This window comes from Hydractinia symbiolongicarpus, chromosome 12 (assembly GCF_029227915.1).
Source record: "Hydractinia symbiolongicarpus strain clone_291-10 chromosome 12, HSymV2.1, whole genome shotgun sequence".
NCBI lineage: Eukaryota > Metazoa > Cnidaria > Hydrozoa > Anthoathecata > Hydractiniidae > Hydractinia > Hydractinia symbiolongicarpus.
In genome coordinates, this window is record NC_079886.1 from 23079957 (window position 1) to 23101143 (window position 21187).

The window sequence follows — 21187 nt, forward strand, 5'->3', positions numbered from 1 at the left end:
AGGAAGAGTATAAAAATAAGCTGTACATATATTCCGATAGAGTAATTTTCACGAAAAAAACGCAGCACAATTGTGGTATATGCTATAAAATAAATCCATTAACTTAACTGTTTTCATGCTTACGTCAACATTTTTTGTGTGGTGCCTTCAGAAATTTTAAATCGGGAAAAAACACCAATGCTTTTACATTTAAAGTAAAAAGAAAAACAATGTTTAAGATTTTCATGTTAGTTAGGGCAGAATTTATACCAGTTCAAATTTTAGACAGTTTACTGTGGTGTGATGTTTTAAGCTATTTAAGCACCGGTATCAAACTTTGAATTTAATTTTCCGAGGGCATATTAACCTTCCCCGCCCCCTCCCCCTATACAAAATGGAGTTAAAATCAATTATTTTGAATCGTGTTATTTGTGTCAAGTTTGCCGCTTCAAAATTATTTCCATGTTTTTTATGCAATTTTATAATTATTCATTATATTAATATGCCATAATTTTTTAATTGATTGATTGATTGATTAATTGAGTTTATTCCTCAATGTATCTATAGGATACTTAAGCTACCTGCAAAAACAACATAAACAACGTCGAGGTTGTTTTCTTTTGAAAACATTCCCAGTGGTATTTCTGTATAAGTACCAAATTTTATGTGTACACTCTTGCGCATGTGAGTACAGTCAAAGTGCCCTGTACATAGATCAAAAAAATTGTGCCATTGGCTCACTCTTCACGAATGACACTGCGTAACAAAGAAACCGTGCTTTGCTCTTTCCCATAATCTATACCGAGATTTCGTTGTGATATAAGTCTTTTAGAGGAGATATATTGTGTTTTATTTATTAGCAGGTAAAGTCATCATATCTTTAAATTCTGGAAAACTGATTTTTCGATTTTGTTCCAACCTAAGACACAACAAAAGAATGTACGTGAATTTCCACACTTATCAAAACTAAATTTAAATTGACAAGCATTACCAAATTAAAACTTCGAAAAACGCACTTAAAATGTTTTAGAACAGCGTCTAGATCTTTTTCATCTGCTTTCTCCATGATATGAGTTAAGGCTTCTTTTATATCGTTAGCAGCAACGAACCCTTCACCCATGAAATCAAATGCATTAAATGCAATTTGTGCTGAAAAAAAACATAAAGTTACAAAATAAGTTTAAAGAAGCAAAAAGGAAAATATTGTACGGAGGGAAAATCACTTTTTTTAACAAGCAACGACTTATAAACAACGCGAGGAACATAGTTAAGGTAAAATGAAAATGTAAAAAACGTTCAATTTTCAGGCATATCTTTTTTGCTACTTTTTCTTTCACAATTAACTCAAAGCATAACATCGATATTTCTTTATTTGTGCCTTTTATATCAAGGCTTCTAAAAAAAGGCATATCAATATTTGCGCTGGGCAAAAAGAAAACAATAAATCAGGCTGACTTGCTGAACAACTTAGAAATAACGAGGTTGAACAAAAGAATGGTGTTGCTTATAAAAAATTGAGCATATACCACGATTAGTATTTTAACTGTGATTCGTCAACAATACTCTTTTAACACGTGTTGGTTTGTAAGGGAAATCTTTAAATTTTCGACGCATAAGTATTTAACTCACTATTATAGGTTTATATAATTCAGTCGATGTCACTTTTGTACTAGATATAGACTATTTTTTGTCTTTCTGTAAAAATTCTTTTTTGTGTTATTTTGTAGTTCAAAGGAAACTACCCATTATGCCATTAAGAAGTGTTTTAGTGTTTTACTTCTTTTCAAAGAATGAAAGAAGGAGAGTTTAAAACAGTGTTTTACCTTCTTGAACATTTTTCTCCTCTGTTTCAAGTTTATCAATTAAATCCATGAATTCATTGAAATCAATTTCACCATTTCCATCATCAATAACAATCGTTAGATTCTCTAAATCTTTATCTGTCGGATTATAACCAATTGTTTTTAACATATCGCGAATTTGGGTGCATAAAATAAAGCCCTTGTTTTGAGTATCCAACACGCAAAAGGCGTCATTATATTCACGAATTTGATCTGGCGTGAATCGATTCATCCTGGCCGGCGTTACTTTTATTTTAAGCAATAAAGCATTTCCTTAAAAAATATATATTTTGTTTTTCTCACTTACCAATAGGGTAGGTCAGTCAATTTTGTTAAAAATTCATTTTAAATTAATACCTGCTGTCAATCTTTGAACCAATTGAATGCAAGTCGCTTTTTAGATTTGATTCAGTAATTCATAACACGAATGTCTCGCTGTATGTTGATTTGAATAAGTAAATCATTTATGAGTAATCATTCCTGCTGTAAGAGTTTTTATTATAATTAAATTAAGTCTGAACATTTTCCATTTATTAGATACTTCCGCTTAAAAGATATTTGAGTGAAATGAGTACCTATATTAGAAATGTTCTAAGACGCAGTACTTAAGGGAATTAATTTTGGCGGGAACGAATTTTCCTGAATTTTGTAAGTCCTAACATTTCGCAAAAAATAAATTTCGAGACTTTCGCGACAAAAAGAGTAGATATGTAGAAAACATATAATAAATTTAACTGAAGTTGAAATTAGCATATATAGTATATGTTAGTGTTAATTGTTTTTTAAGAAAAAATCCAAATTTCTGCTACCTTTCGTTGCTTAAAAGTTTCCATTCTCAGTAAACGACACCTGAAAATACATTCCTGTGTTATGTCATTTGTCCTTTTTTCAGTTTCTCTTCAACCCTAGATTTTCACATTGTTTCAGATTTATTTGCACTGTTTCCTGAAGTTATTTGTTAATTTGAAGAAAAAGACAAACTTTTTTAGTTTGCAAGACATGTTTCGTCTTGAACGTCAAGACATCTTCAGTTAATTTAAAAATATGTACAAGTCTATTTTATAAGCTTTTATTACATCAAATAGCATTTGTTACTATAGAAACAATTAAAATAATTACAGTATAAAATAAAAAGATATATATAAAATAACTAGTTATCCCAAGGGTAAAAATAAAATGCCTACGTGAACATATAGTAAGTAAGTGAGTATTTATTTATTTGTCCTAATAGACTGGAGACCATTCCGATAGGATAATACCTAATAGGTAGGAATAACCACCAAACCAAGTTACAGCTTTGAAAAATATTATAATTACAAACTTTATGTACTCATAAATTACGATTGATATATGCAACAATAAAAAGATTAAATGTTAAAACTATTATATGATGAAAATAATAAAACTTGACCAGATACTTTAGATGACCCAACGACAGCGTAGATATATTAACTTCTAAAAACTGTTGAAGAAGGTTCCAGGAAATGATGGATTGATACTGGATAGAATTATTCCCAAATGTGACTGTTCTAACTCTAAGAAAACGTAATGAGCCCGGATTAGCACTATTATTTGGACGATTGCACGCATTAAATGTAATTATAAAATTATTTCGAAGAGTAAGAGGTAGTTTAAGGTACATATAATTATAATAAAATAGAAAAAAAAACTATGAATACAAAAGACTAAAGAAGTGGCCTGAATACATTGTCTTGATATATAAAATATACTTACCTGTTTACACACAAATGGTAGTAACCAGGCTCCTAACCTGTTTCTTAAGGACTGGTTTCTTCCATCTGATGTGTAAAGCTTAATTTAGATAAAGCGGGATCTAAAATGGAAAAACAGTTTTCATCACATGCTCTTTTACACTCATCTGCAGTCAATAAATGTTTGTGGATAGGTGACTGTTTATCACTACCTAAATGCTCCTTCATCTTTGATGTCAGGTGTCTTGAAGTTTCACCCACATAACTAACATTACAGTTAGCGCATTACGGAGTTTCATACCGCGCAGCTCTGGGCACTAGCGAAGCGCTTGTAGGGACAAATTTTTATATCCCCCGCAGAGCGTAAAGCATTTGCTAAGAAAAACATGCAGTACGAAGAGAATTATTTACTTTTTCCTTTGTATTTTTACTTTTTAAACTGGCGCGATATATTGATTTTACAATTATTTAAAGGAAGGATACTCAGTATTGACATAAGATTGTATATTATGAAAGTTAAAGACCTAAACTTGGTTATTATAATTGCTTCAAGTTGTGGGGTACACTCATCATGAAAAGTTGGCAGTCAAAAGAGAAAGAAACCTTATTTTGGTAGCTAGTTACATCACAAGTTTTAATATTGTCTTAAAAATATCACAGTGTTGATCAAAGAGGCATTGCTAGCATGTCATTCAAGATTTATATAGATAGTAGTACAGCCAAAATAATGTAGCTCATTAAACACAGTAAAGAAAACAATGGGTTTTTTTCTAAAGTAATAGTTTCATGCTCATTAAACAGATACCTAGCTAGCTATAATATTTAAAAACAATTCCAAAATTTCTTATTTTGTGTTTGCTAGAAACTTTATTTAACTAACCAGGGCGTAGTTCCCTACATTTTTTATAAACCAAATTAAAAATTGTCAAAAAGCTGGCTGTATCTGTCTCGTTGTAGTTTTTGTTAGCTAGGCGTCACACTGGGCCACTCATATATATTGTAGCCTTATTCATACAGTAATCAGATATATAGGTTGGTAAGTGCCCAGATGGTAAAAATAGGATCATAAAAACTCATTTCTAATATCACTCAACTTAACAGTGCAGTTCAAACACCAACTTAGCCTTAAAAATTGCTACGCTTGCATTGGAATAATTTTAATCTGTAAAGTACAAAGTTTCTACCGCTGCGAAATATAAAATAAAATAACGTACTGTGGTTAAAATAAACACATTTAATGGAAAACAACTTTTTAAACAAATTTAGTGACTTTAACTTTTTTCGTCAAATAGTTTTGGTTGCCACATTTTTCCTATGTCAATGTACCAAAATTACTATAGCTATCACAAAATTGTAAAAGTGGACCTTGCCTAAATTTATTCTTGCATTTTACCAAAATTAAGAACACAGTAATATAGTGTAACATGCTATTATATATATCCCTTCCTAGCTAGCTATGTAATATTTATATACAATAATTTCTAACGAAAAGTCAAAGCCAGTTATTATATCATTGAAGTGTGTATTTTATTTTCAGTCGATTTCATCTATGCTCTTTTTTATATAACAGAAAACGAAAGTTGTGTTCTCATTCGCTTATTCACTAGCCTTTTAAAATAAGTCCGATAATCTTTAAGGAAATCGGAAACAAACACGGAATGATAAATGCGGGGCTGCAATGTTTTGGCAGGCCTGTTCCGTACGAAATTAAATAATTATAAACTTTACAAGTGACAAGAAAATAGCTAGCTATACAGCAATACAAAGTTCTCCGTTTCTCAGACTGATATAGTACAGGCGATTGTGCGTAGTATAAAATCTCTCAGTTTACATTTGATATCTCGAGACAATTAACATCTACTTTTATCAACCTTCGTTTTTTATTTCTTGTTCCTCGAATACAGAGTATTGCTGAACGCAGTAAACAAAATGATAATTTCGTCCGAAGCCAGCTTGTAACGGTACTTTGTTCTAGATTTCTTTTTTCCGCTACTTTATGCGACAGAGTGGAGATAAAATGTTCTGTCTCTCGACTGGATCCCCCATATGGTGTGAAAATCAGCGGTGTAAATGATCCGTGTTCTACTTCTAGCACTCTTTGTCCATATGCACGTTTCTTGATGTTTTCATTCGATTTAAATGCATTAGGCAGTTTCTGATTGAGGTATGTCAAAGCGAATGGGTTAAATACCCTTACGTCAAAAAATGCTCGTTGACCTCGTTGCCAGAATCCTCTAACGCTAATGTCGAGTCTAGCTTCATCTGTTATAATGTTATATAATATTATATATGTTATATATGTTATATATATGTTATATTATATATGTTATATAATATTATATATGTTATATAATGTTATATATGTTATATGTTAGCTATACTTTGCAAATAAATCCTTTATCAAATGCTTTTCCACGTTAATCCATGTCAAACATGCAGATCCATATATAGCTAGCTAGCTATAGCTTACTGTAAAAAAACTTCCTTTAAGTCTTTCTATAGCTAGCTGTAATTTTTATTTCTTCTTGCCAAAGTGCACTGATAATGATAGAATGGTGTTTCTTTTTAACCATTACTTTATTCCTCACAACACAAAATGTATGGTCTATGTAGCTTGCTACTTCAGGAAGCTAACCCCTAAAACCAACATCAACAATATGTCTTCTCTTGCGTCTCTTTAAAAGTCAGTAAATTAAGTTTTCTCCGATTCCAACATCTTACCCATGTCAATATACCACAAAGAGGGTTAGCAACACCATTTAAACGTGTTAATAAAAAAGCAAAACGTCAGTTAAAGTAAAAAATTAGTTGAAGAACCATCAGGCAGGATTTTGCATTTCTGCCTCTTTTCGCAGCACTAACCAGAATAGTTGTGAAAAACTGACCATGAAAATTATTTGGGCTATCGAGACAAATGAAAACATGCCAAAAATTTGTCCCTAAAAGCGCTTCGCTAGCGCCCAGACTTGCGCGGTATGAAACTCCGTAATACAAATATATAGACAACAAAGGATTTAAAAGCATTACTTATTTTATCCTTAGTCGAAAACATGGATTCCATTTTGTAACTTCTAAAAATTATTTGTAAGAATAACTTAACTAGATTGGACTTTAACTTTAGCACCTCAGTTACAAATAGTAACTTGATTTAAGTATTAAAGTCTAACCTTTGATCTACAATTATAAAAAGGCAATGTCTAACTTATACTTCGTAATTTGTTTTGTACAAAAAAAAACATGATACTATTCGGACCCAACTGCGGACGTACCAATTTTGGCCCGTCTTTAGACAGGACGGCCCGTCAAAACGACGAGCCAGTGCGTTCGAAGTTGTGATCTATTGAAGGGCCCGGTTTAACCTATGACAAATATACATAATTGTCTTTAAATGAAACAGGCCTAACTATTGACAAAGAACTATCGCACTTTCATTGTGATAAGATGGGACAGGTACAACTGTTAACAAAAGATTCTTGCGCTTCCAAAAAAACGTGTCATAAGATGGGATGAGCCTAACTACTGTCAAAGAATTTTCGTCCTTTCACAGTAGATATCATAAGGTGAAACAGGCCCAACTTTTGGCACGCCTGACTTTTTTCTAATGAATGCCATAAAACGGGCCAGTCTACGGACTTCAAAGTTAAAACATTGCAAGGCGGGGTAGACTCACCAGTTTTAAAAAAGTTAAAGGCAGGTCAGGTTCAACTGCGGAAAAAATGCAAAGTGTCTAAGAGGAGAGGACTAAAGAGGCAGTGTAACAGTTGACAACATTGTTTTCTGGAAATATATTCTGTTGATATGCAAATATAGCTAAACTAATGATCAATACAAACATAATCCATCCTATAAATTTATTTATAAATTTAACATTTTTACAGAGAAAAATTGACAAATAAATTTGAGAAATAAGTATCGAACCCGTGAATAAATTCACGGGATCGTCCGTCCTTTATATAACGCATCACATGCTACTGCAGTTACCATTTTGCGCAGAGACGATGGGTATTATTATAGATAACCAAGCTTTTACTAACAGCCATTAATTAAAAAAAATCAGGCTTAGAAAAAGTACAAAGATTTGATCATTACACAACGTTGATTGATTTTTTTAATAGAATTCCTTATCTATATTTTCCCCCACACAAACGGCAAAGTATGGCGAAAATTTGCTTCGCTAAACAAAAAGAATAGCGCTAACCAAGCAATAGCTACAAAGTGGACTCAAAAGAAAAAATTCATCGCTTGATTTTTGTTCAGATTTTTCTTTGAAGGGGAAGGTTCTTACACAAAGGATTTCTGGTGAATTTAGATCCTTGTAAGAGAAAATTTCCCTTTTCTTTTAGTATCCAAAAACGTTGATCGTTAGGAAATAAAATGTCATAGTTCTTATGAAAACCTCCATCACACTTTCCTTCATATTTCTTTTGCTACTTTTTATTTATTTCTATTTTTTTAGATTAATAACTTGGGTAAATGGCGTGTAGTGGAGGTTCCTTGTTTATGACTTTTGTGTTTTCTAAAAGCTTTGTAAAAAAAGAAAAAACCACGGTCACTTTGCCCCTGGACCCCACCACGGGGCTTACAGCGCCCCCTGGAACCCAGCTGTTGCGGCAACTCGTTTCGCTCGTTGATTGTTACTAAATACAAATGCGTCAAAAATACTTTTTCATGTCACTTGTTGCATTACTTTTCCCATCCTTTCCAGTGCTTTCTGATGTCCACAAAAATATATTTTAAATAAAATATAAACAGTTACATCGATTTTAGCAATTTTCATTTAAAAGCTGAATTAACTAATTCCAGGGTTTGCTCATTAAATTTTTTATTGTCATGTTTAACGTAAATGTTACGACTTTTATGGCTTTGAGGACGGTTTTTACTCAATGATACACGGTTGTACTTATGGATGCAACTTATTCTATATGCACAAGATACTTGTGTCACAGTAGGTAGAAACCACTTCACTCATAAAGTTCTATATATATCACAGAATATCTTCAGAGGAAACAAATAAAGTATATAAATTTTAAACCTTAGTGTAAACCTGAATTTTTCTATTTATTTATTTCAATTAACTATGCAAGAGGCACTAACTACAGTGGTGGCAGAAAAAGATGAGAAAATACATGTAAATTTAAATGACACTTTAGATCAATCTACTACATCTGACTCCCGAAGTATGTCCTCCTTTGTGGAAAGCTGGGCACAAGTATCATACGGTATCGGCGCATCATTAAACGAACATACAGAAAATACAGTGTATTCTTTGCTGAATATCCCTTCTAGTGACCGCCGTTCAAACAGCATATTAATGAGCATCAATCTTCAATCGATGATTATGGGTACAACAATGTTAAGCGTGCCTTACTGTGTGCGACTTGCTGGTATTTGGGCTATCGTGATGGTTGTTGTGATTGGCTTTGTGACAAATTTTACTGCGAGTATTATCTCAGATTGTCAGTATCAATTATCTCTGAGCAATCCTGGCTTATATAAGCGCGTCTATGCCACCTTCATTGATATGTCTAAAGCTTGTTGGAACAAAGCTGGAACACATATCATGGTTTTACTAACATACTTAAGTCTTGCCAGAAACATTGTTGTTATTATTCTGTTGTCTGACGTCACCAGTGAAATTTTAGCTGTTATTGGGATCACTACTTACAATAAGCAAATACTGTCAGTAATTTGGACTTTATTAACAATTCCTTTGTTGCTGATCAGAAAGATATCAATATTAGCCTGGATAAGCTTCATTGGGTTAATACTTTATTTGTCAGCCTTGTTTTCCATGCTTATACTTAGTTGTTTTTCATGTTCCAAGTGGAACTTTAGTCAAATCCCATGGAGAGTTGATATCACTAAAATTGGAATTGCAATCGGAATTATTATTAACTCGTATGCCGTACATTTAAACTTGCCAAACCTCGAAGGAAGTTTATCAGAACCTGGTGTTTATATGAAAACAACAACTGTGACATTTTTAATAAATATCTTCACAAAAATCGCCTTTGCTTTGTGTTGTTATTTGACATATACGGACACCACGCAACCAGAGATAACAAGTAATATAGATGGCTGGTTTCCAATGCCTTTATTGCTTCGAATTGCCATCATGTTTTTCTCCTACTTTACCATACCATTACAAAATTTTGTTGTTTTTGAAATGATTGATCAAACTTTGTTACCGCATTTCCCGATTTTTGACAACAACATCTACGTGTGGACAATCTTATCACGGAGTGTTTTTATGACCATGTGTCTATTTGTAGCGATTCTAATTCCACATTTTGGAATAGTGGTTAGTTTAATTGGGAGTGTTCGTGGTAGCATAGTAGCATTGGTATTGCCAGCTTGCATTTATATCAAAATACAAACACACGAAAAAACATATTGCAAAAAGATTTTGTGTTACTTGGTTGTACTGTTTGGAAGTTTAGCTGGAGGTGTTGGGTTGTATTCATCTATTGCTGCGTTATTATAAAAATGAAAATTACCTAGCAAAGTTACTTGCGACTTTCTAAAAAGGTAATCCAAAAGTAATTCCATATTTACCGTAATTCGCTTGACGCAGACTGAAAAATACATGGCAAGTTCAAACTTTCAACATATTTAATTTTTATTTAAGCAGTTGCTCATTTAGTTTTGAATAAACCGTCTGCAACATCCATTTCAAGAATTGTCAAGATATTTCAGAATAAACACCATATTGACAATAAATTCTTGCTGACGGATAATAATATTAAGTAACAAACATAAAAAAGACTTTGACCTAATTCAGAAAAATTTGACGCAGACGAATAATTCCTAGCGGGAGTGATTGGAAGAATTTAAAGGATACTGCATGCGATGCATTCCAACACGTTATGATGAAAATAACGCTATAATAAAAACAGTGTTTGAAAAATCTATTAAAATTTTAAAAGTTAGATAATTCAAAAGTGATTCTTCCAAGTAAAGGCCTACGGGGTGACATTAAATAAATTGTCGACAAAAATACTGTAAGTCAACCTCGTTCTTAGGGATTTTTGCCTTTTTGATATGAGAGAAAGCAATCAAAAATCCCTGGAAACGAAGTGTACTATAAGTCACCTCCTAGAACGCGCGCCTTTTTATTTGCTGGTGATATTTCTTTAACAACACATCTCTTTTTTTAAATACATCAAATTTAGACTAAAGAAACGATTATGAACAAAGCTCTGCTATAAAAAAAAATTTTTATAAAATGATCCAATACGTTTTAGATGAATTGTCTTATTTAGTGCTATAGGTTTTGAAATTATTTTCTTTTTTTACTGTTTTTTACGGTCCCTTGGACATTTCTTAATACTTCTTTATAAAAACTACTTGTTAACTCTAACCCCGGATAAGTGGAACATTCGTTTTATCGAACCATTTTCTGTTCCTCCTTAAGTTAATTTCTTCGGATAACTCGAACTTTTAGTGTATAAGTACATTATAAATGTTCGAAAAATGAATACTGGGATTTAATGTAGCCAGAAATTTCAGAAGGCTGTTGTTAAATGTTCCTTTTGATAGCAAGGCTCTTCAATTTGCTGAAGATTTTGATCTTACAAATTTTAAGGTGTCAGATGGAGAAGCGAGAAAAAAGGTTAGAAAATAAATACATTCTTGCACGTAACAAAACTTCAGTTCTCTTTTAAATTATAAGTTGTTGTTTTTTTAAAATGCCACCATACACATTTGTTCTGACAGTCTGATAATGCTTAAAGCAAGTCACTTGCATGCCATCGCCATCCAAGATTTACTGCTTTTGCAGTAATAGTGATAACGCATTTTCCATACGGATTGGCACGTAGGAAATAAAAATTCCTTTTAGCAAACTTTCAGTTTTTCCCTAACGGCAAATGGCCAATCAAGTGTTGAACAAGAACTATCAACAAGGTTAAGTCAAACCGACATACGAAATTTCTTTTAGTGAAAACTTACTAGATTGTAACATTTGTAAATTGTATAGAGTTAGAAAAAAAAATCGCCTTAACTCGAACTATTATCTCATTTTTGTCTAAGGTCGAATTAACGGGAGCTTCGCTTAAGTCGAACAGTTTTCTCTGGTCCCTTGGAGTTAACTGCAGTCTGTGAAAAACGATGATGAGATATCACGTTTTATCAAAACTACTAAATACAGCGCGATGAATTCATATTACAAATATGTTCATCGTTTTTGGACTCAGTCTTTTAACTTATTGTTTACTCAATCACCATAAACCCTCAAAGTCGTTGTCATTGTTGGCCAGCTAGTCAACAATTTACTTTAATATACGCTGTAACTATACTTTAAGCTGCATATTCAACTTGACATTGTGCACCACGTTTATACTTCATAACTTCAAATAAAATTTAAACGCAATGCCTCTGCGATCTTTACTAAGGCAAAGACCAACGGTAAGAAATCAATATGGTTTGGTAAGGGGTTTTCCCTGAGATTCATATGCGTAGAAGAGCTAGTGCCATTTACCGTCCTGAGCACTCCTTTACATTCTTGTTGACTTTATATTTAGCATGTGCGCGTGTGAATTTTCCTTGTGCATATTGCTAAGAACTTATAGCAATATATCTTCAAAATAAATGGGTTAGAAGTGAAGCAACAAAATTGTTGTTGTATTTAAAATTAGCTCGTGTAAGAAGTTTCTGTTGCAGCGTCATGGATACTTAACCATTGCAGACATATTTAAATTGCACTGTTTTTTAAAGAAACAAATATGCTTTGTTATAGCTATGTCACCTAGCATTTTTGTAAATAAGAAAAACTGTTGCCATACAAGCCTGCACTTCTTTATTTTTATACACAAAAGAAACCCTTCTGTTACTTAACTAAAGAATTAATAGAGGGAGGTTAATCCGATATATTTAAAATAAAATTTCCATTTTAGAATTCATATATGACTCATTAGTCAAAATTGATAGGTTAGCAAAAGAAAAAACTCCTCACACTAATCAGTAGAATCTAAAGATCTGTCTTTCTGGAATTTCAATTTGTTATATCACATAATAATAATAATAATAATAATAATAATAATAATAATAATAATAATAATAATAATAATAATAATAATAATAATAATAATAATAATAATAATAATAATAATAATAATAATAATAATAATAATAATAATAATAATAATAATAATAATAATAATAATAATAATAATAATAATAATAATAATAATAATAACTATATTCATGGACTGTTTTGTTACATGTCGGCAGGGCTGATTTGTTACATCCGGGCGGGATTGCTACATAAATAGGGCTGTTTTGTCACATCGGGTTGTTTTGTTACGGGAGATCGGGCGGTTTTGCTACCATTCCGGCTGTTTTGTTACCGTGCATAATTTCAAGATGGCAGCGTGAATGGCAGCAGCGACACTCCAACAGTAGTTTAGCAAATCTTTTTGGTTAAGTTTGGGGCCTGTGCTGTATTGTAAACAAAACTCTCTCTACAATAAGTTGTTCAAAGTTTATGCTGGCTAGCTAACTGAGTTTTGCTTTGGTTTATATCGCCAGTTTTCATTTAGCTGGCAGCAACACTCGTGTAGATAGCTAGCTAGCTAGCTATCTCAATGAAAGTATTTTATGTTTGTTTTACTATTATTAAAAAACGTTGTGGAATAGGTGAAGTAGCTAGCTAACTTACCCAGTTACAAAAGCTTTAGCTAGCTCGTTAGTTGTAGAAGCTATCTAGCTAGGTTCTTGTAGCTAATTGTAGTGTTTAAAATCATCAGAAGACCAGAGCAGTGTTCAATTTCCCTTGGCTGGCTGGTCATATATATTGTGGCGCCAAGCCTTTATCAGTCTTAGGGTTAAAAAAGTTTAAAAAATGTTACTGCTTTTATGACTTGTCTGAAAGTTTGTTACATGTAACTAGGGTAATTAGCCATGATCCACATTCCCTTGGGAGGTTCATCTGGATGGGGGGGGGGGGGGGGGGCTATGGTAACTTTCAATAACCAGCATATATAATAGCCGCATTACAAAATTGAACCGGTGTCTCCTGCACAAAGTATGTGAGTTATGTGACCTCCCAAAAATGTATCGAGTGTGTTAAAAGTAACCTTGGAAAAAGTATCTGCTATATAGCATTCTATAAGAGCTAGTTTTTTTGACTAAAATATGGACTTATTGGATACAATATAATTTTTTTTTTCTTTTAATTCATTTACCCGAAATATAATGTCTTTCCTGTACCACATTTACTTTATCGTCGTGAAAAAATATAATATACAAATATTTATTCCAAAAACACCAAACTAATTTGTGAAAATATTGTGTTGTGTTCACTTCTCTGTGAAGTGTCCAGCTAGCATACTGGAACAATGTGCAATATTTCATGTTTTTATATAAATAAGATAGCATAGCTTCATAAATGTACAACACAAGACATTTCATTCCTAGCCAAACAATTATGGTAGGCATAAATGCTTTTCAAATCATGGATATTAAATATTTATTATCTTTTCATTCTTTTTATATAAAAGTGTTAATTTATATAGTTCTTTTATTGCTTGTGACAACTTCATAAGTTTGTCTGCATCAACATTTCTGGTATTGAACACATTTGTTTCTGGACATTTGTAACTTTATTTATATATATTAAGCTGTGAATTTCTATATTACAACTTATATACATCATAGCTGGTCTTTGAATACCATTTGTACCTTGCACAGTGAAGTCGTTTTTTTAAAGGCATTATACAATATTTTTTATATAAACATCAATGACGTTCTTTATCTGTAAAAATGTCATAACTTTTGTTGACATCAGTGTGTGAAAAATCATGTTAAAACACAGAAGCTTTTGAATGCAAAAAACATCTTTATATTTATTTTTTATTACTTGACTGATACACGGAAGAGTTATATGAAAAATGCAATGGTTTGATTTGTTTATGGCTCATAAAACAGGGATTTTTATGCACCCATTCTTTGGTTTTTGGAGGGCAATAATATAATGATACCATAAGAACACAAGATAATGTCTATAATTTTTTTTATTATTTGCATATTCTTTAATATTTCTTTAAGAACAAATGAACAGCTGATTTGCCATAGAGAGTATATATGCGCTACTGGATACGGTGGTAGATGCAATTATATATTATATATGTAATGTACTCTTTAAATGATATAAAACTGTCTTTAAAAGCTCTGCTAAAATTCAGACAATATTGACATCGAAAAACAAATGCCAACTACCACCACTAAGTCAACCCGGCGTATACATTATCCCATGCAAATGCAGCAAAAAATATTTTGGGGAGACGAAGTTGGGAATCGCTACCCGCTTCGAACAACACAAAGACACCAACATTAAAGAAAAGTGGAGCGCATCAGGAGATTCATTTCACTCTAGTTCTTGTAATGCTGGTTATGATTGGGACAATGCGAAAATGCTTAAACAAGAATTTAATAAATTTGATCGTAAGGTACGACGTCGATTTGATGTCAATGTAATGACAACCGTTAAAAAATTTTTTATAGTCTGATGAAGACCTCCAATATGGAGGTCGAAATATTACCATAAAAATATATATGCTGAACGACCATGTATATGTTTCTTTAAAGTATATGTAATGTACATTTTCTACTCAACTTAAAAAACGATTATCTTTTTCATATTTTGGACATATATATATCTTTCACTGATCCCAAGTTTTAATTTTCCTGTATTCATACGTCATATGCAATTATGAAATTCTGTGTGTATTTGCACATTTTTAAGATTCTTAATTGCGTAAGGTATATAAATACAGTATTTTTCAAAAAATGAAATTAGAAGAACTACAAAATAACATAATTTTGTAGATCGTTTTTCACTGAAACAGCAAAAAAAATTGTTGTTCAACACAAAATACACAAGGGTTTCGACTTGTACTCTAGGTTTACCTGTACTTTAAGCACTCGATCTCCCATTAAAAGTTGACCAAATAGCTAAAATTGTGTTGTTTGAAATAACGTATTATGCATAATCTCTTCATAAGTTTATTAAAAAATATAATGTTACATATATATATAAATCAAATTGCAAAAGTCAACACGTATTTCTGGTTTATAACTATTACATATCCAAAACCTCTAGTGTAAAGTTCTATCCCGCATAAAATTTCAATGTGCTATATTCTCTTTTATTGACCTTTTCACAGTTTAAGTTGTTCACTTATTTTCTGTATTAAAAAAGGAAGTAAACAGAGTGAATTTAATAAGACCATGGGCATTATGAGTATTTTGTATTTTCTGAAAAAAATGGTTTTAAGGCATGAAAATTTAGTAAGTTATTGCCAGTAACCCTACTTAAAACATATGTGAATGATTTGTAACTTTTCTTAATTCATAACAGTTTACTTCCATTTTTCAATTCTCAAAAAAGAGCATTGTAACAAAAGAAAGATTTTTTTAAACAATAGTTAGTTAAAACTGTGAACTCTTGTATTGCCTAATTTATTTAATGTTTTTTAACATCATTTTTATTTTTTTATTCTGTATATGTTTTGTGACAACTGCTATTTTATAAAGGTTAGCCATGTTTGATGTTTGGTGCCTTATTGTCTATCCTTATTCATAGGAATTACTTTTTCTTAGTTATAAAGATAAAGAACCAATCTTGAACTAAACTGCTAAGTTGACATGAACGCTGCTAGAAAATATCCAGTGAGTGAATTCATTTTTTATGGGGAAATGGGAAAGTGATTTTCAATATAATAAACTAGTCGATAAGGCCTGTGGAGAAATCCACTTAGGCAGGAGGGACAATGTAAAAATTGGTTATTTTAGACCTTTTGCTGATGTCAGCAGTGCATATGAAAAAACAAATTGACGAAATTCATTTTATCCGTTGTCTCTATTGTGTAGAGCTCGACACGCTCATGAAGAGAATGTATGTGATCATGTGATTTTGATGAACGGTTAATGATATATAAGGGTTTAAAAAATATGCTGACGTCAGCAAAGACCCGCGAAAACAAACAAAATTAATTTTTAGAAATTTGTATACCTGTTGGCTTCAACGTATAGGTCTTTAAACGCTGATCAAGAAAATGTATAGGATCATGTACTTTTGACAAACGGTTACGGAAATATGGGGGTTTAATTGATTTTTGATGACGTTATCAACCCGTCCATTCCGAAACGGATTCAGGGACCCAGGTTTGGGAAAATTACCCACATCCTATCTAGTCCCTATTTACCCACGCGGGGAAAAATCATTGACACCACCTCGTTTACAAGTTATTTGGCCTCAAATATTTAAGTGCACTGTATTGGCTTCATTAATTTAATATAGGATATTGACGTTAGTAGTAGTGTTATTGACGTCGCGCCGTAATGTCATAAAATTTAACATCCGAGACATACTTTTTTCGGCGACATCAGGGAAAATTTCGGCGACATCAAAGGAAAATGACGATATCCACTATGACCGTCACATACACTTCGTATTATTATAAGACATAGAAACGTTTTATGTAGTTATTTATATAAGAAATTAGGTATACAAATTATTATATTGCAGCTTTTGGTAATGGTACACAAATGTTGCCCAAAAACTCTAATTCAAGATATTTTAAACTTTGTTTCTAATCCGTAAATAGTATCTGAATAGTTTTTCTACTATATTTAAGCATTGATGCAACACATTCCAACTGCTTGGCGAGATTTGTGAACCATGCCCATCCCGGTGTGCCAATTGTAAAATGGTGTTACTGGTTCGTGACAAAGTGCCGTATCTAGGCTTAAAGTCTCGAAAACTCATAAAGACTAATGAAGAGCTTAGATACGATTATGGTGACAAATGCATGTTGTCTTTGAGAAAGCAGGTAATTTATTAACTCTAAGGAACTTTACTGTTATTTTGCTTCCAAATATTTACTGCATTTTTTTCTTATAGAAGAACTTGTGTGTGCCATTACATTTAAAAGATATAGAGAATCAGGTAGAAATCATTATTTCTTGTAGTGTACAAAAGTAAAAAGTAAAAAATTTAAAGATCCAGAGAAGCAAATATTCTCACCAGGATTCTATAATTTCAATTCAAGTTATTAATTGATGTCAAATATTCTTGCACACAAGGCAGTTGTTTGGATTATTGTGATCACAAATAAGAAATGTAGTGTTAGTATTCTTGAGCTGTGATTTAAAAGAAGCTTCATTGTGAATTCACGTTTTCTATATTTGCACAAACAAAGTCAATTTTTTTCTTGCCTACTGCATGTTAAACTCGCATATTATCAAGGCTCAAAAAAATTAGTGTGTTCAAGGTTCTGCTTCTGTTCTTTCTTCCACTACAAGTTATATAAAAATAAACATCATATATATATATGATGTTTATCTTTTATTCTTAGCTAAAAAAGATCTCCCATGCAAGTATTCTGAAACTGAAGGTATGTATTACATCACTGAATTTCATTTCCTAATAATAAACTAGTAGCAAGCGCTGTTTTTATGTTGCATATTTCCTGAGATGTTAATATATAAAACTAGCATTCTTGTTTATTGAATTTTTGTACGATTGCTTAATTAATAACTAAAACTTTTGCTTGTTATTTCAATTTATCAATGATTTCATTGTAGGAAGGGCAAAAAACTGTAATTGAGGTAGAAGGTTATACTTACAATGAGAAGTATAACCTTTCATCAATAAACGTGTATTGTGACACAATTATTTTTATAGTATTAAAAGAGCCTTACATGATTATCAGAGATCGTGAAAAGTAAGTAGCTCTCTCCTTTCTTGTGTAGTTTTAACGTGTTCAGTAAATAAAAATAATAATGATTTGGCTTTATTACAACCTGAATCTCATGATTAAATTTGAATTGTTACCGTTAACGTATTGTTAATATGCCTGTTTCTTTATTATGTTTTTAGTTTGTTCAAGCCATTAATATATAAGACGAAGATCCCTAATCTTCACTTTGAAAAGGGTTGTCTGTTTGAAATCGACAAGGAAATCACAAGACATGACTCGTGTGATACAAGGCATCTTAACAGTTCACATCTAAATTAGTATTCTCTATGGTGCTCTTTTTTATTCCTAGGGTCACTATTTTAAAGTAAGAGTCTGTGTGTTTTAATTTTATGCTAACTACAACTTCTTAACTGTTTCTGGAAAAGCATTACTTGGTGCTTTGCAGCTAGTGGGCGGCAAAAAACTTTTTTTATGGTATGACAAATCAACAACGTAGAAAATGCCTGGATGTATTTTCTACAATTCCTGCATTACACGTTGTTTTTTGAAAGATAACCGTATTTTGACCTGAGCCTCAATTTTCTTTGCAAAATGACTGAATATAGGCTCAAATTTTCTTATTTTTTTTCTTAATTTTTATTCCTCTTTGTTTTTTTTATAAATAACTACTATATTTTATCGACATTTGAAATAACATTTTTATTGAAGAAAAAAAGACCTCTTTTGTTATTTTGGGATAAAACTTTGTTAGTAATTAATTCCACTATTTTGAATACATTTTGCCTCCAGAGATCCATGAATGCTGTATAGCTACTTTACTGAAAAAAAAAAACTTGATTGTGTTCTTCTGAAATTACGGTGATTTTGGTAACTGTAAATCTATATATCAAGGTCTTTAAAAATTGAATCTTGACAAGCTGAAACTGGGGATTTTCCTAAAATGTTTTTACGATTTCAAGGTTTTTGAGCGTCATCTAATAATCTACACATTTGTAAAAGAAAGCGCAAAAGTATTCGTTTTATCATAACTCCAACAACGTCTCTTAAGATCCTTTCTATTAATGTTCACGTAATAAATATGTTCTTCCTAGACCTCAAGATGTTGCCGATGATGGCTTTTGTGAATGTTGCAAGATACGTTACACATCACTACAACATGTATATGTATGCTATGACCCCTTTTTTTCTTGTAGATCAAATCTGTTTCTTGGATACAAGAATTATATCGATGGAAAAATAAAAATGATAGTTTTTTGACAGAAAGACTCGTTTAGCTATTGTTATTGTTTTGATAGCCCCTCGACAGTGATCGTCATAAAAGCTTCGTTACTAAAAAAAAAAATTATGATAAAGTAGACCAGTTGATAGCTAAAGAAGTTGGTTGTGGCAACTTTGTCGAAGCATGCAAGAAGAAAGCTGCTAAAAAGTATGTACTTAGAAATAATAGGAAATGTGATTTTAGAGAGGTATGTTATATTATAAGTAGTTACATGAAACTACACATTTAGTATGTTGTATTAGTTCATCAAAGTGATAATAGTATGACACATTAACAGAAGTGAATGTCAGTAATTTAGAACAAATCTTACGAGGAAAAGTATTAGAAGCAGATACGTTTTATTCTTTCTCAGTCATAATATATAATAGTCTTTTTATTTTAACTATTAGGTTTTGATAAAGAAAAATAAATATTCAGGACATTCTCCAAATAAATAATTAGCTATCATTTTTTGCGTGCATTTCCGAATATTTGTGAAAAAACGCTAGTATTTTTTCATCCCACGCTAATATTTTTGCTTCATAGTTTTTGGGCGTCGGTTTTTTTACTTTGATTTCTAAGTGATATCCGTCGTTTCGTAGTTCATAAGCAAAAGCGATATGTCCCAATTAGAGTTATGATTTGTTACATTCGCTTTTTTTGCATCAGCATCATGTCAAGTACCTATCTGTTTTTAATAAAAATTTCTGGTGCTGTGTATGAAAGAAGATTGGTCCAAACTCCAGTTAATCTGCTAACGACAAGATGATCTCATCGTTGGACTAGCATTCAGATTCGCGTGCAAATTCACTATATCAAGTTGAGTAAAAAGAAAATCTAGGATGCTAATTAGTAATAGGACGTTAACTTTTGAGTAAGCTGGTTTTAAATAGAAGCTTCTACAGTGATAAATCTAATTGTAAGTATTTTTAGTCTTTAAGTTACCTAGTTAGTAAACCAGCTACACAGTTTAAACAGTAGTTGCAATACAAATTACAACTTATTATTATTATTCAGTACAGTTTAAAGGTGTTAAAAACTCAAAGTAGTAGTATTATATGACAACATATAATGACCACATACATTTATCGGTTAAAAATTGATAATCCGTATTATAATCTACATCGATTTTAGGTGCTGGCTTAATTGCAAAGATGATTCACTAGCGAAAGTGTAGGGAGTCAGAACACTATATATGGAATAGGAACATCTGGTTCAGAGCTGCCAAAATTTATCTGTTCTTCCATCCACGATATTTATTGAACATTTGCAACAAACATTCGCAATAAGATGAAAATAAATTTACACAAGTTATTGACTTGATCAATTCATGACTTGAAATTCATTAAAAGTATTATAGAACATTCAATTTATTGTTAGGTTATGCTATAAATGTTTTTCTATTTACAAAACATAGCATTTTAATTGTAATTCATATTTCTTCTTATTGGAAAAAAGATTATATTTTATTATATATTTTTGGCTCTTTACAAAGACAAGCTTGTCACGCATGTCAGAAAATTTGAGTGAGGAACAACGATGTTTTATGATCTCGCACATTTGTGTCTAAAATACTACCTCGTAGCCAGAACAATTTACCTAGGACTTGTGACCAATTTAGCCTGCTAGCATTTTAACAAAGTTTAAAAACAAATTGATGGTGTAGCTATAAGCTTCCCCTTAGGGTCTCCGTTA

At 31.7% G+C, this 21187-nt stretch overlaps 3 protein-coding genes across 13 annotated transcripts; 2 read left to right on the forward strand and 1 right to left on the reverse strand.

Moving 5' to 3' along the window:
- Positions 1 to 518: 518 nt before the first annotated feature.
- LOC130621600 (calmodulin-beta-like) lies at positions 519 to 2058 on the reverse strand. Its single transcript, XM_057436910.1, has 3 exons — positions 1803 to 2058; positions 996 to 1128; positions 519 to 898 (listed from the first exon to the last, which is right to left on the reverse strand). Exons 1-3 carry the CDS (start codon positions 2050 to 2052, stop codon positions 829 to 831), a joined length of 453 nt encoding a protein of 150 aa, XP_057292893.1. The 5' UTR covers positions 2053 to 2058; the 3' UTR covers positions 519 to 828.
- Positions 2059 to 7808: 5750 nt separating this feature from the next.
- Positions 7809 to 11438, forward strand: LOC130621599 (uncharacterized). Its single transcript, XM_057436909.1, has one exon. The coding sequence runs from the start codon at positions 8610 to 8612 to the stop codon at positions 10014 to 10016; it is 1407 nt and encodes a 468-aa protein (XP_057292892.1). The 5' UTR covers positions 7809 to 8609; the 3' UTR covers positions 10017 to 11438.
- Positions 11439 to 13487: 2049 nt separating this feature from the next.
- LOC130621601 (uncharacterized) lies at positions 13488 to 20968 on the forward strand. Of its 11 annotated transcripts, none has more exons than XR_008980889.1 (10): positions 13488 to 14979; positions 16133 to 16201; positions 17170 to 17364; positions 17436 to 17480; positions 17890 to 17928; positions 18119 to 18149; positions 18219 to 18258; positions 18414 to 18598; positions 19326 to 19398; positions 20627 to 20968. XR_008980889.1 is itself a non-coding variant. In XM_057436914.1 (9 exons), the coding sequence occupies exons 3-9, from the start codon at positions 17242 to 17244 to the stop codon at positions 20636 to 20638; spliced, it is 363 nt and encodes a 120-aa protein (XP_057292897.1). In that variant the 5' UTR covers positions 13488 to 14979; positions 16133 to 16201; positions 17170 to 17241; the 3' UTR covers positions 20639 to 20968. The 11 variants fall into 11 exon arrangements, 6 of the variants coding, with proteins under 6 accessions (XP_057292897.1, XP_057292898.1, XP_057292896.1 ...); XR_008980890.1 differs by having other exon boundaries at positions 19326 to 19392; XR_008980887.1 differs by having other exon boundaries at positions 18414 to 19398.
- The last annotated feature ends 219 nt before the right edge of the window (positions 20969 to 21187 follow it).